The 15,435-nt window shown below is 43.5% G+C and overlaps 1 protein-coding gene across 2 annotated transcripts in view; it reads left to right on the forward strand.

Moving 5' to 3' along the window:
* Nucleotides 1-15,435, forward strand: part of HYKK (hydroxylysine kinase) — a 30,229-nt gene that overhangs the window by 3,772 nt on the left and 11,022 nt on the right. For both annotated transcript variants that reach the window (XM_025390546.1, XM_025390545.1), the window contains exons 2-3: nt 2,044-2,385; nt 3,903-4,042. In XM_025390546.1, the coding sequence (XP_025246331.1) occupies nt 2,049-2,385; nt 3,903-4,042 (477 nt within the window). In that variant the 5' untranslated portion in view covers nt 2,044-2,048. The remainder of the gene's footprint in view (nt 1-2,043; nt 2,386-3,902; nt 4,043-15,435) is intronic.

Raw genomic sequence — 15,435 nt, forward strand, 5'->3', positions numbered from 1 at the left:
TCCTGGCCTTGAGTGATTCTCCCACCTTGGCCTCCCAAAGTTCTGGCTGGGATTACAGGTAGGAGCCACTGTGCCCAGCCCATATGATTGTTTTTATATAATACTGTATCCCCTGAACAGCAATCAAAACATACCCTAAAATGCAGCTCACTCTCACGATGTTATCAATTATTTACAACTTAGTATGAAAGAAGGATTAGAATAAAACTATTTTGGGAAAACAACATGAGATCGTAACAACCTTAAATATTTGGTTCCTGAAGTATGTTCAGAAGCCCTACATTGTCTTTCATATGTAGCTAGATGCTCAGGAAATATACCAGCTATGAGTAGCAGAGGGTGGAATTACCAAGTAAAAGAAAACAGTCTCCTGCCTCCCCCATGTATCCAAATCATACTTAAAAATTCAAGGCCCAGCGTAGTGCTCATGCCTGTAATCCCAGCACTTTGGGATTACAAAACTGAGGCAGGCAGATCACTTAAGCCCAGAAATTCAAGACCAGCCTGTCCAACATGGTGAAAACCTGTCTCTGTAAAAAATACAAAAAATTAGCCTGATATGGTGGCTTCTGTAGTCCTAGCCACCCAGGAGGCAGAGGTTCATAGGAGGCTGAGGTTCAGGATCACTGAGCTTGGTGGTTGAGGCTACAGTGAGTTGTAATCACGCTGTTGCACTCTAGCCTGGGTGATAGAGCGAGACCCTGTCTCAAAAAAAAAAAAAAAAAAAAAAATCAATTCAGGCCGGGTCCAGTGGCTCAGCCTGTAATCCCAGCACTTTGGGAGGTATAAGTGGGAGGATCACTTGGGGCCGGGAGTTTGAGACCAACCTGGGCAACAAAGTGAGACCCCCATCTCTATCTTTAAAAGTAAAAGTTCAAATCTATCTTCTCAAGAATGTCTTCCCTTAGGCTGTAGTAATTTCTCTCCCTCTCAGCTTCTGTCACAGTTTTGGCAGATATTAATTTTATAGGTCACAAACTCAAATGTAACTTTATTTTTTGCAATTGACCTTAATTTTAATTTTAAGCCGCTATTCCTCTCAGCAGTGGAAAACATATTCTTTACAATTTAAGGTAATCTCAGTCACTTCAGTGTTGATTCAGTCATTTCAGGTTAATACTTATAGTTAATACAGGGTTTTCTTTGGCTCTCTGGCCTTATCTCCTCTAGTGACTCACACAATACTTAGCTCATCAGTCTATGTTTTTCTATTTGAAATATGCATAATAAATTAAATGATGATCCTTATAATTTAGCAAAACTGTGACTATAAAAGATCACTGTATTTGAATTTATTGTTAAACCTAAGATGGTAGGAATATAGTCAAAAGGACATAATCATGGATTAGAAGTCTGGAGAGCTGAATTCTCTTTTTTTTTTGAGATGGAGTCTCGCCCTGTTGCCCAGGCTGGTGTGTAGTGGTGCGATCTTGGCTCACTGTGGACTTGGCCTCCTGCGTTCAAGTGATTCTCCTGCCTCAGCCTCCTGAGTAGTTGGGATTACAGGTGCCCACCACAACGCCCGGCCGATTTTTGTGTTATTAGTAGAGATGGGGTTTCACCATGTTGGCCAGGCTGGTCTCGAACTCCTGAGCTCAGGTGATCTGCCTGCCTCTGCCTCCCAAAGTGCTGGGATTATAGCCTTCAGCCACCAGGTCCAGCCCGAGAGCTGAATTCTTACTATGACTTAATATGTAACTTTGGGCAAGTCACTTAACCTCTCAGAACCAAAATTTCCCGTATAAAATTAATGGGGGAGGAGGAGGGATTGGACGAGGTGATACCAACGTGCTTTCCTGATCTGTGTTTGGGAGGTAAGTTTAAAAATAATTTGTCCTATAAGAATTTGTTTGCACTTGCCAAAACATCTACTTCTTGATCTTATTCACTGATTTGATATTTTTTAACTTTATGAGTAAAACTTAACAATCAAAAGAAGTACAGAATCAGTAAAAACATTATTGGTCTGTCTTGAGAAAAATTATTTAAATAAATATATTCATCCTATGTCCCCTTTCTGTTTGCTACTTTTTGTTCCCCTAGACATAATGTCAAGTGGAAATGATCAGCAGTCAGAGGCTCTTAGCAAACCCACTTTCAGTGAGGAACAGGCCTCTGCATTAGCGGAGTCAGTGTTTGGGTTGAAAGTTTCCAAGGTCCAGCCACTTCCTAGCTATGATGACCAAAACTTTCATGTCTACGTTTCAAAAACCAAAAATGGCCCAACTGAATATGTCCTCAAAATAAGCAACACCAAGGCTAGCAAAAATCCAGACCTGATTGAAGTGCAGAATCACATCATCATGTTTCTGAAAGCAGCTGGATTTCCAACATCCTCTGTGTGTCGCACTAAAGGAGACAACACAGCTTCTCTCGTGTCTATAGGTAAGAGATGACCAACTTGCTGACCCATTACCTATCCAGACACATCACTGCCTTTTGACCACAAGTAGAACTATGAAGGGCAAGTTCATAATTCCAAGTGTAGATGTGGTTGTTATTTTTTTAGCAACCTCAATAGTACACCCTTAGAGGTGCTTATTTTTTCAGTGTTGGGAGAAGCCACAGCATCATCAAAGTGGTGATTGGTCCTCTGATTGAGTAGTGGTTAGAGCCCAGTGTGGTATAAGTTTTCTGTTTAGAAAGGCCCTGACAGATAGTAACTAAGGGAACTTGTGAAAATCAGGGGAACATTTTTTGTTTTGTTTGTTTGTTTGTTTTGTTGTTGGTGGTTTTGGGTTTTTATTTTTATTTGTTTGTTGTTTTTTGAGATGGTCTCACTCTATCATCCAGACTGGAGTGCAGTGGCGCAGTCACAGCTCACTGCAGCCTTGACCTCCTGGGCTTAGGTGATCCTCCCGCTTTAGCCTGCTGAGTAGCTGGGACTACAGGCACGCGTCACCACGCCCAGCTAATTCTGTAGTGTTTTTGTAGAGGCAGGGTTTTGCCATGTTGCCCAGGCTGGTCTTGAACTCCTGGCCTCAAGTCATCTGCCTGCATTGGCTTCCCAAAGTGCTGGGATTATAGGCATGAGTCACCATGCCCGGCCTGTTTTTTTTTTTTTTTTTTTTTTTAACCAGAAAAATAATAAAATATTTTTATTACTTAGAGAAGCTATAAATTCTGGTGCTGCAGTATAGTAGAAAGAATATTGGGAATCAGGAATTTTAGATTTTAGCTTTGTCATTACTGTATATGTAACCTTGGACACATAGACCACTTAAATCCCTAAGACCACCAGTCCTCATCTGTGAGAGTCCTTTTCACCTCAAAATACTAAAATGCCAACAATGGACCTAATTCAGCTCTTTAAGCAGCAGGCTAAAACCAATTTCTTCAAGTTTTTTTAAAGGTTCGAAATCTTGATTGTCTTTTTCTCTCTTAATTGTTCACCATTCTTTCTTAATTTGCATTGCTACAAATACCTGAGGCCCATTATTCCCTGAGACATAGTTATTGTCCTGTGTTGCAAACACAGGCTGTCCTGCAGGAAGCCTGATTCTGGAAGTCATTTATTGGTACCTCACTCCCTTCAACTGTGAACTTATGAAAGAGTATGTGTTGTTGCTTTCATTTACCACAGTAGGTAATTTCTGTGTAGAGCTAAGGCCAGCAGAGTTAGGGCTATAATTTTGTTGGTATGTAAATGGCCAGTTCCAGTGTTCTTAAGGTTTGTGTATTCTACCTTCTTGCTTCATCCACTCAACTCTGCCTCATAGAATCCTGCCGAGCTGTTTTAGATTAGCACATTTTTGTTGTTGTTCTATAATTTCTGTTCTTTTCAATAATACTTGCAAAGGCATAATAGCTTCTAATTCTATTATATCTAAATATCTATATCTATCTGTCTCTCAATGTATATATTTAAAATAGTCAAAGGATATTTTATTCCATCCATTTAGATAGTGGCTCTGAAATCAAAAGCTACTTGGTGAGGCTGCTGACTTACCTCCCAGGAAGACCCATAGCTGAGATTCCCATCAGCCCCCAGCTATTATATGAAATTGGAAAGCTAGCTGCCAAATTGGATAAGACACTGCAGGTAAGATATGGGGCTTTATTTTATTCTAAGGGACGTTTGTTTGTTATTTTATTTTTAAAATAAACTAAGAATCAGATTCTCTTTTTATGTATGGTGCACCTAAGGTATTTTATGAAGGGAATGGAGTCCTAGAGTGCATACATTTTATGACAGTAAGGCTAACTTCTGCCAAACTCTTACTGGTGTAGTCCGGGTGTGGTGGTCCACGCCTGTAATCCCAGCACTTTGGGAGGCTGAGGCAGAGGGATCTAACTTGAGGCCAGGAGTTTGAGACCAGCCTGGCCAAAATAGCGAAACCCTGCCTCTTCTAAAAAATACAAAAATTTAGGGCATGGTGGCATGTGCTTGTAGTCTTAGCTACTTGGGAGACTGAGGCAGGAGAATTGCTTGAGCCAGGAGGTGGAGGTTGCAGTGAGCCGAGATCATACCACTACTCCAGCCTGGGCGACAGAGCAACACTGTCTCTAAAAAATTTTTTTTAATTTTTTTTAATTTTTTTTTTTTTTGAGATGGAGTCTCACTCTGTCGCCCAGGCTGGAGTGCAGTGGCCGGATCTCAGCTCACTGCAAGCTCCGCCTCCCGGGTTTACACCATTCTCCTGCCTCAGCCTCCGGAGTAGGTGGGACTACAGGCGCCCGCTACCTCGCCCAGCTAGTTGTTTTGTATTTTTTAGTAGAGACGGGGTTTCACTGCATTAGCCAGGATGGTCTCGATCTGCTGACCTCGTGATCCGCCCGTCTTGGCCTCCCAAAGTGCTGGGATTACAGGCTTGAGCCACCGCGCCCGGCCAATTTTTTTAAATTAAAAAATAAATAAATCTTACTGGTGTATTGGAAAGATTACCTAAATTTTTAGAAATTCATGATATTCTTCATGCTGCTCACTGAAAACAATCAATATTCACAAATGGAAACGTGAAGATTTCATCCAGTTACAGTATAATCAGCTGGAGTTCCGTATGAAGCAATAGCTAGGTTGCAAATGGATTAATAGTGTATGTTAAGGATGTTTTTGCCCTATAGAAACGATATAATGTATGACAGGTGCCTTTTAGACTCACCCATAAAACATCTTCATTTATTCAATATTGACTGAGTACCTTTTATATTAAAAAAAATCACAAGACAAAGGAAATATATTTACTATTTATTAAGTAGAAATGGATCATCATAAAGGTCTTCACTGTCATCCTCACTTTGAGTGGGCTGAGGAGAAGGAGGAAGAGATGGGGTTGGTCTTTTTTTTTTTTTGAGACAGGGTCTCACTCTGTCTCCCAGGCTGGAGTGCAATGGTACAGTCACAGCTTAATGCAGCCTCAACTTCCCAGGCTCAAGCAGTCCTCCCATCTCAGCCTCCCAGGTAGCTGGGACTACAGGAGTGTGCCACCACACCCATCTAATTTATTTTTGTATTTTTTGTAGAGATGGGGTTTAGCCATGTTGTCCAGACTGGTCTCAAACTCCTGAGCTCAAGCAATCTTCCCGCCTCTGCCTCCCAGTGCTGGGACGACAGGCATGAGCTACCCACGTCTCGCCAGGGGGTTGGTCTTAGTATTAGGCCATTCTTGTGCTGCTATAAAGAAATACCTGAGACTGGGTAATTTATACAGAAAAGAGGTTTAGGCCAGGTGCGGTGACTCACGCCTGTACTCCCTTCACTTTGGGAGGCCAAAGCAGGAGGATCACTTGAGGCTAGGAGTTTGGGAGCAGCCTAGGCAACATGGTGAAACCTTGTGTCTACTAAAAATACAAAAAATTATCCTGGTGTGGTGGTGCATGCTTGTAGTCCCAGCTACTTGGGAGGCTGAGGTGGGAGGATCACCTGAGCCCAAGAGGTTGAGGCTGCAGTGAGTTGTTATCACACCACTGCACTCCAGCCTGGGTGACAGAGCAAGACCTTGTCTCAAAAAAAAAAAAGAAAGAAAGAAAAAAGAAAGAAAGACATTGCTCCACTTCTTGCTCGCATTTTTTTTCTTTTCTTTTCTTTTTTTTTTGAGACAGAGTTTCTGTCTGTCATCCAGGCTGGAGTGCAGTACTGTGACCTCTGCCTCCCAGCCCATTGCTTGCATTATTTCTGACAGGAAATCTGCCATCAGATTGTTCCTCTTAATGTAATGTGTCTCTTGTACGTATGTGGCTGCTTTTAAGACTTTCTCTTGAGGCCGGGCGGGGTGGCTCACACCTGTAATCCCAGCACTTTGGGAGGCTGAGGCAGGCGGATCACTTGAGGTCAGAAGTTCAAGACCAGCCTGGCCCACATGGCAAAACTCCATCTCTACTAAAAATACAAAAATTAGCTGGGCATGGTGGTGCATGCCTATAATCCCAGGTGGTTTGCAGACTGAGGCAGGAGAATTACTTGAACCCAGGAGGTGGAGGTTGCAGTGAGCCAAGATTGTACCACTGCACACCAATCTGGGTGACACAGCAAGACTTCATCTTAAAAAAAAAAAAAGAAAAAAAAAATTCTCTTTATCTCCAGTTTTGAGCAGTTTGATTAAGGTGTGACTTTGTATAGTTTTCCTTGAGTTTCTTATGGTTACCTTCCACTGGGATTCCTTGAGTGGATGTAGTGAAATTACTTGGAAGCAGTTTGATCCTTTTGGGTCATGCTTTTACTACTTAATAGATGGGACCAAGGATCAATTTACTAATCAGAATCCTTCAGTGTCCTGTGAACTGTGAGGTTTTCCAGTGTGGACGGTAGGAACAGGCACTCTTCCTGGCCCTGTGCGTGCCAGGTACTCTTTCCTCTAATCCCTTCAGGTAGCTCTTTCCCCAGTTTTGAGTAGTTTCCTCACATTTACACATGGGTCATACACCAATCTGCTAAATTCTCAAGGCGAACATAATGCAGATCCCTGGGGTGCTCTCTCTTTGCAGCTCTCCCATTCCTGGTCATCTGTCCTGCAAACTCAAACTACCTTGGTCTTCCCGGACTCTCAGCTCTACCTCCTCAACTCAGAGAGTCCTCTGGGCTCCATCTGGGTCTTCCCTCTCTGCACCACATTCTCTGTCAAGGCAGTGAGCTGGGGCAAACTACCCTTGTGTGTTTTATTTTATTTTATTTTATTTTTTTTGAGACAGGGTCTCACTCTGTCACCCAGACTAGAGTGCAGTGGCACGATCTCAGCTCACCGCAGCCTCCACCTCACAGGCCCAAGGGATTCTCCTGCCTCAGCCTCCTGAGTAGCTGCCACCACTGCCCAGCTAATTTTTTGGTATTGTTAGTAGAGACAGGGTTTCACTATGTTGGCCAGGCTGGTCTTGAACTCCTGACCTCAAATGATCCACCTGCCTCGGCTTCCGAAAGTGCTGGGATTATAGGCGTGAGCCACCACACCTGGGACCCTTATTTGTTTTCATTCTCTCAGGGATCACTGTTTTTCATTACCTAATGTCTAATAACTTGAAAACCAGTGTTTAATGTATTTTGTCCACTGTTTTTGATTTTTCTGGCAGGAGGGTAAACCCCCTCTTGGCCAAAAACTCAAGACCAGGCTGGGCGCAGTAGCTTACGCCTGTAATCCCAGCACTTTGGGAGGCCAAGGCGAGTGGATCACCTGAGGTCAGGAGTTTGAGACCAGCTGGCCAACATGGTGAAACCCCATCTACTAAAAATATAAAAATTAGCCGGGTGTGGTGGTGGGTGCCTGTAATCCCAGCTACTCAGGAGGCTGAGACAGGAGAATCACTTGAACCCAGAAGGCAGAGGCTGCAGTGAGCCGAGATCACACCACTGCACTCCAGCCTGGGCAAGACAGAGCGAGACTCTGTCTAAAAAAAAAAAAACTGAAGCCCCTGCAGTGTAAGTAGTATTCATTTATCCTTAGATCATCAAATAGAAATATTGTAACCTTTTTTTCTGATTAAAAATCCTTGTGTGATCCATTATTTAAAGAAAACTAGATAAAAATACAAAGAAAAATTAAGTTACTGGTAATTCCATCATCCAGAGATGACATTCTCTGAACCATTTATTCCATGTGCCACACTATTCCACAGCCCCAGGGGCATACTTGGTGCTTAGCATATGTTTATAAACCCACAGACCTTTTTCTGTACTTACAATAATCACCATTTTATATTGTACTCTATTCATCTATTCAACACATATTTATTGAGCTTCTACAAGGGTTTGGGTGGTAAACATATTAAACATTTCACTTGAAATAGTTTTCAATTAAGTTTGAGCAAATTCATTTGTGGACTTTCGTTAAAATGTTCATTTGTTCATAATAATATAATTTGGATTTATATAGCCCATTCTAATTAATTTATTTTTAGGAAATTTTCTTCACATATTAATTTTATTTAGAAAACCTTTGAACTGGGCCGGGTGCGGTGGCTCATGCCTATAATCCCAGCACGTTGGGAGGCCAAGGTGGGTGGATCAGTTGCGGTCAGGAGTTTCAGACCAGCCTAGCCAACATAATGAAACCCCGTCTCTACTAAAAATACAAAAATTATCCGGGCGTGGTGGCAGGTACCTGTAGTCCCAGCTACTTGGGAGGCTAAGGTAAAGAGAATCACTTGAACCCAGGAGGCGGGGGTTGCAGGGAGGCGAGATCACACCACTGCACACTAGCCTGGGTGGAAGAGTGAGACAACATCTCAAAACAAACAAACAAACAAAAAAACCCAAAACAAAAACCTTTGAACTGATTGTAGTGCTCAGTAAAGTCTGTCTACCTTCCTCAGACTTAAACCTACTATTGAGCTGTTTAAATGACTGTCTGCTACATAATAGCTTTCCTTTACCAGTAACCTTTCCTTCTGCCCTATCTGTGGGCTTCATTCATATGCCTATGGCCACTGAACTTTCAACTTTTCCTGCTATATTCTGAAAAAGTAATACGGTTTCAGAGGGAAATAGCACCACATCATTGCTGACAGTGAGTCAATTCTGCTGTGCATTTAGCCACCTACTGCTCTGCTGTGCAACTTACTTTAAGTTGTCTTACAGAGGACAATGGAGCTCTAGAGGGAACCAAGCCTTCTTCATTTGGCATTACATGCATTTTTATCATGCATTATTCCTTTTGCTCATCCCCTCACCCAGGCTTACCCTATGCCTTTGCAGGAGCTAAGTTCTTAGTTTTTCTGTAAGTATGAGAACTGTAGAGTCTATAAAAGATAATATATACAAGTGTGGTATTTTAGTCATGTAGGCATGGCCGAGGCTGGTGGCTGCTCTGCTGGGGACATGGTTGGGCCATTGAAGCTTCCCGCAGTTGGTCAGGTAGGCCTGTGGGATCCAAAGAAGGTAGGAGTTCTGGGGATTGTAGGGGCCAGAACTGAGGAGTTAACAAGTGAAGGGACCAAATAGTACTGGAATTTGGTTGCCATTTGGTCCACAGATGGGCTGGAAGTCAATCTCAGGAGATTTCATTAACTATAAGAAAGAAGAAAATATAGGACAGGCTTATGAGTATGACTGTGGTAAAAGCTTTGTACTAGAGAATACAATATGCATGGGAAATGGGAGCTGAGGTGTGAGGTAGAGAATGAGGGAGTTATTCGATTGGTGCAAAAGTCATTGTGGTTTTGCCATTACTTTTGATTGCAACACTGCAGTTACTTTTGCACCAGCCTAATAACAAGAGGCAGGCTAAGATAGGCTAATAAAGAGTGCTGATTAAATTGTCAAGAATTCAGGTTGGTGTAGCAAGGAACCAAGTGGATAGAAAAGCCAGAGAAATCAGGCAGATCAAGGACAACACTGATTTTAACAAACATGTATTGAGCACCTATATGTATGAAGTTTTCATTTCATGTCTTAGTGAATCCACAATTGATTGTAAAGCTGGTCATTGATAGCTTGATTTTGCTATCTAAGGAAACTAATATCTGGGATATTAAGTGGTAGAACCAGTTGAAACCTAGATCTGTCTGACTCAACCCCAGGATTCTTCCCAGTACCCCATACTAGAGAAGTTCCACAGCTGTGTGGGACAATCGTGCCATCATTTCAGAAGCTGACTCAGAGCCTTCCCTGAGTAGACTGTCACTCCACTGGAAACCCAACTAGAATATTTTATTTCACTTTTCTTCTTCTTCTTTTTTCCTCTTCCTTCCTCTTCCTTCCTCCTCCTCCTCCTCTTCCTCTTCCTCCTCCTCTTCCTCTTCCTCCTCTTCTTCTTCTTCCTCTTTCTCTTTTTACTCTTCCTCCTCTTCCTCCTCTCCTTCTCCTCCTTCTTCTTCTCCTCCTCCTCCTCCTCTTCCTCTTCTTTCTTCTTTCTTCTTTCTTCTTCTTCTTCTTCAGATGAGATCTCACTGTGTTGCCCAGGGTAGTCCTGAACTCCTGAGCTCAAGTCTCACTGCAGCCTCCCAACTAGTTGGGATTATAGACATGAGCCATGATGCCCAGCTATTTTACTTTCTTTAAAAATAATAAATATGCACAGTATAAAATTTCAAACAGTACTGAAAGGTATAAAATGAAAATTTTTTTCTCTCCACCATCATCTCCATTCCTCTATAATCCCAGTCTCCAAAAGTAACAGCTCCTAACAGTGTTTTTTCAGTGCTTACTATGCAATGTCTTTGTGATCACAATTGGCATTTAACACACAGGATGTTAAATGTACAAAAGAGAAGACTCTGGTTCGAGACCAGCCTGGCCAACATGGTGAAACCCCATCTCTACTGAAAAAAAATTTTTTAAGTTAGTTGCCTGTAATCCCAGCTATTGTGGAGGCTGAGGCAGGAGAATTGTTTGAGCCTGGGAGATGGAGGTTGCAGTGAACTGAGATCGTGCCATTGCTCTCCAGCCTGGGTGATAGAGTGAGACTCTGTCTCAAAAAAAAAAAAAAAAAGAAGAGAAGCTCCAAAGCCAGGTGGGGTGGCTCACACCTGTAATCTCAGCACTTTGGGAGGCCAAGGTGGGTGAATCACTTGAGCCCAGGAGTTCAAGACCAGCCTGGCCAACATGATAAAACCCTGTCTCTACTAAAAATACTAAAAAATTAACTGGGCATGGTGACACATGCTTGTAATTTCAGCTACTTGGGAGGCTGAGGCATGAGAATCAGTTGAACCTTGGTGGCAAAGGTTGCAGTGAGCTGAGATTGTACAACTGGACTCCAGCCTGGGCAACAGAGTGAGACTCTGTCTCAGATTAAAAAAAAAAGAAAGAAGAGAGAGAGCAGGAGTGCTATCCTCAAAAACCTGGAGGACTAATCCTGTTCCAGATGGTCTCAGAGGTCATAGTTGGAACCAGTGGCATGGATACTACTAGAGAGGCAGAGGCAGATTTTAACTGCACAAAGGGAAGAACACAAAGCCATCTCAATAAGGGTAAAAAGTACATACCATGGGAAGTATGTTAGTCCATTCGTGAATTGTAATAAAGAAATACATGAGACTGGGTAATCTATAAAGAAAATAGGTTTAATTGGCTCATGCTTCTTCAGGCTATACAGGAAGCATAGTGGCTTCTGCTTCTGAGGAGGCCTCAGGAAGCTTCTAATCATGGCAGAAGGCAAAGTGGGATCAGGTGTCTTAAATGGCAGGGGCAGGAGCAAGAGAGAGCAAGGCGGGGGTGCTGCATACCTTTAAACAACAGATTTCATGAGAATGCATGCACTGTCATGAGAGCAGCCTTAAGAGGATGGTGCTAAACCATTCATGAGAAACCACCGCCATGATCCAATCACCTCCTACCAGGCCCCACCTCCAATATTGGGGATTACAGTTTGGCATGAGATTTGGTGAGGACACAGAGCCAATCCTATCATTCTGCCCTGGCCTCCCAAATGTCATGTCCTTCTCACAATGCAAAATTCAATCATCCTTTCTCAACAGTTCCCCCAAATTTTAACTCATTCCAGCATTAACTCAAAAGTCCACAGTCCAAAGTCTCACCTAAGACAAGGCAAGTACCCTTCTGCCTATGAGCCTATAACATTAAAAACAAGGTGTTTACTTCTAAGATACAATGGGAGTATAGGCATTGGGTAAACACTCCTATTCCAAAAGGGAGAAATCAGCCAAAAGGAAGGGACTACAGGCCTCATGCAAGTCCAAAACCCAGCAGGGCAGTCATTAAATCTTAAAGCTCCAAAATAATCTCCTTTGATTCCATGTCCCACATCCAAGGCACACTGATGCAAGGGGTGGGCTCCCAAGGCCTGGGGCAGCCCCACCCCTGTGGCTGCTCTCAAGGGCTGGTGTTGAGTGCCTGTGGCTTTTCCAGGGGCAGGGTGCAAACTACTAGTGGATCTACCATTCTGGGGTCTAGAGGATGGTGGCCCTCTTCTCACAGCTTCACTGGGCAGTGCCCCAGTGGGGACTCTGTGTGGGGGCTCCAAGCCCACATTTCTCCTCCACACTGCCCTAGTAGAGGTTCTCCATGAGGGCTCCACCCCTGCAGCAGGTTTCTGCCTGAACATCCGGGCTTTTCCATACATCCTCTGAAATCCAGGCAGAGGTTCCCAAGCCTCAACTTTTACACTCTGTGCACCCACATGCTTAATACCACTTGGAAGCCACCAAGGCTTCTAGCTTGCACTTTCTGAAGCAGTGGTCTAAGCTGTACCTGTACCATACCCCTTTGATCCATGGCTTGAGCTGGCACAACTGGGATGTGGGGAGCAATATCCTAAGGCTGTGTAGGGCAGCAGGACCCTGGGCCTGACCCACAGAACTATCCTGTCCTCCTAGCCCTCCAGGCCTGTGATGGTAAGGACTGCCACAAGTCTCTGAAATGACTTCAAGAACTTTTCCCCATTGTCTTGGCTATTATTGCTTGGCTCCTTTTTACGTATGCAAATTTCTGCAGCCTTCTTGAGGTCAGGAGTTCGAGATCAGCCTGGCCAACATGGTAAAACCCTGTCTCTACTAAAAACACAAAAATTAGCTGTGCATGCTGGTGGGTGCCTGTAATCCCAGCTACTGAGGAGGCTGAGGCAGGAGTATTGCTTGAACCTGGGAGGCAGAGATTGCAGTGAGCCAAGATTGCACCACTGCACTCCAGCCTGGGCAACGGAGAGAGACTGTCTCAAAAACAAACAAACAACAACAGCAACAATAAAACAGATCTCATGAGAACTCTCACTATCACAAGAACAGCACCAAAGGATAGTACTAAACCATTCATAAGAAACCACCTCTATGATCCAATCACCTCCCACCAGGTCCCACCTCCGATATTGGGGATTACAGTTTGACATGAGATTTGGTGGGGACACAGATCCAAACCATATCAAGAAGTATTCAAACAGGCTACATGACTATTTAGCAAGAAAATGCTACTGATAAGAGAATCATCAGGGGAAGGTTCTCAAACTCCCAGTCATAATAGTGAGTATTGAAATCCATTCAGAGAAACTTTATTTATTTATTTATTTATTTATTTATTTATTTATTTTTTGAGATGGAGTCTCGCTTGGTCACCCAGGCTGGGGTGCAGTGGCATGATCTCGGCTCACTGCAAGCTCTGCCTCCCAGATTCATGCCATTCTCCTGCCTCAGCTTCCCAAGTAGCTGGGACTACAGGCACCCACCACCATGCCCAACTAATTGTTTGTATTTTTTAGTAGAGATGGGGTTTCACCATGCTAGCCAGGATGGTCTCGATCTCCTGACCTTGTGATCTGCCCGCCTCGGCCTCCCAAAGTGTTGGGATTACAGGCATGAGCCACTATGCCCGGCCTAGAGGAACTTTTAAAAGATACATATTTTTTAAATTTTATTTTTTTTAATATATATATATATATATTTTTGAGACAGAGTCTCACTCTGTCACCCAGGCTGGAGTGCAGTGTTGCAATCTTGGCTCACTGCAACCTCCGCCTCCCAGGTTCAAGCTATTCTCCTGCCTCAGCCTCCCAAGTAGTTGGGACTACAGGCACCTACCACCATGCCTGGCTAATTTTGTGTATTTTTAGTAGAGATGGGGTTTCACCATGTTGGCCAGGCTGATCTCGAACTCCTGACCTCAAATGATCCACCCACCTCGGCCTCCCAAAGTGCTGGGATTACAGACATGAGCCACCATGCCCGGCCAGAATATAATTTTTAAAAACACCAGAATATGTCACATATAATGGTCTGAGTATTGTTTACTGAGACTTTTTTCTTTATATGTGTGTGCCTGTATACTGGGGTTATGATGTAAAATATATTTCTTACTGCAAGTCGTGCAAAAAGGTTTGAAATAAACTTCACTGGATGACCATCAAGGCATCTTCCAGCACTCACTCTGTGAAAGAGGTCTGAACTGTGGGTCACAAGATCCAGGTCCTCCCTCAGCCTTATAATTACAAGTTGTTATCCCTCTGTGAACCCCAGTTTTCCCATTCGTGCAACGATAGTGAAAATTATTTACATCTTTAGATAGAGTGGTCAAAGTCTAAAGGCCCTTCCAATTCCAGAATTTTTTTATTCTAAGAACATCCTTTAATTCAGCAAGTATTGCTCAAGCAGTGCCTTCAATGTGCCAGGCACTGTTCTAGGTGTGGGGATACAGGAGTGAACGAAACAGACAAAAAACAGCCCTACCCCTCATGGAGCGTATATTCTAGTGAGAGTAGACAGTAAAATAAGTAAGTGAACTATGACAAATGTTAGCAATAAGTGGTAAGGAGAAAAAATAAGCAGAGATGACGGGTACAAAATATCAGGGAGAGGGTTGAAATTCTAGATGGAGTGGTCAGGACATTCTCACAGAGAAGGTGTTTTTTGAGTAAAGACCTGGTAGAAATGACGGCACTAACCATCTGGTGAAGGGCATCCCCAAAAAGGGAAACAGCAAAAGCAAAAGGCTGTGAGGTGGGAACATGCCTAGCATGTTCCTTGAACAGCAGGGAGGCCAGGGTGGTTGGAGTAGGTGAGCAAAGCCAGTAGAAGATGAAGTCAAAGAGGTTACAAGGGGCATGGGTGAGAACAGAGTTCTTTAGAGCTGCCTCCAATTTCTTTTGTAAGCTGTGGGCAATAATGCCTATCTTTACATAATTATGAGGATCAAGTGAGCTGGGAATGTGCTCCCCAAACTGAGAGATCCTGCACAGATATGAAGGGCTTACTATTTTGTGAGTTAAAGGAAATGGGGCAAGTCAATGACCATGAGAGAATGCCACCTGTCTCCCTCAGAGACTCCCTGGCCAGTCTAGAGCAGGTAGTCTTCTGAAGCAGCAGATCTCTTGTGATAGTGAGTGAGTTCTCACAAGGTCTGGTTGATTAAAAATATGTAGCACCGGCCAGGCGAGGTGGCTCCTACCTGTAATCTCAGCACTTTGGGAGGGCCAGGCGGGTGGATCACCTGAAGTCAGGAGTTTGAGACCAGCCTGGCCAACATGGTGAAACCCCATCTCTACTAAAAATACAAAAAAAAAAAAAATTAACCAGGCGTGGTGGTACATGCCTGTGATCCCAGGTACTCGGGAGGCTGAG

This window comes from Theropithecus gelada, chromosome 7a (genome assembly GCF_003255815.1).
Source record: "Theropithecus gelada isolate Dixy chromosome 7a, Tgel_1.0, whole genome shotgun sequence".
Taxonomy (NCBI): domain Eukaryota; kingdom Metazoa; phylum Chordata; class Mammalia; order Primates; family Cercopithecidae; genus Theropithecus; species Theropithecus gelada.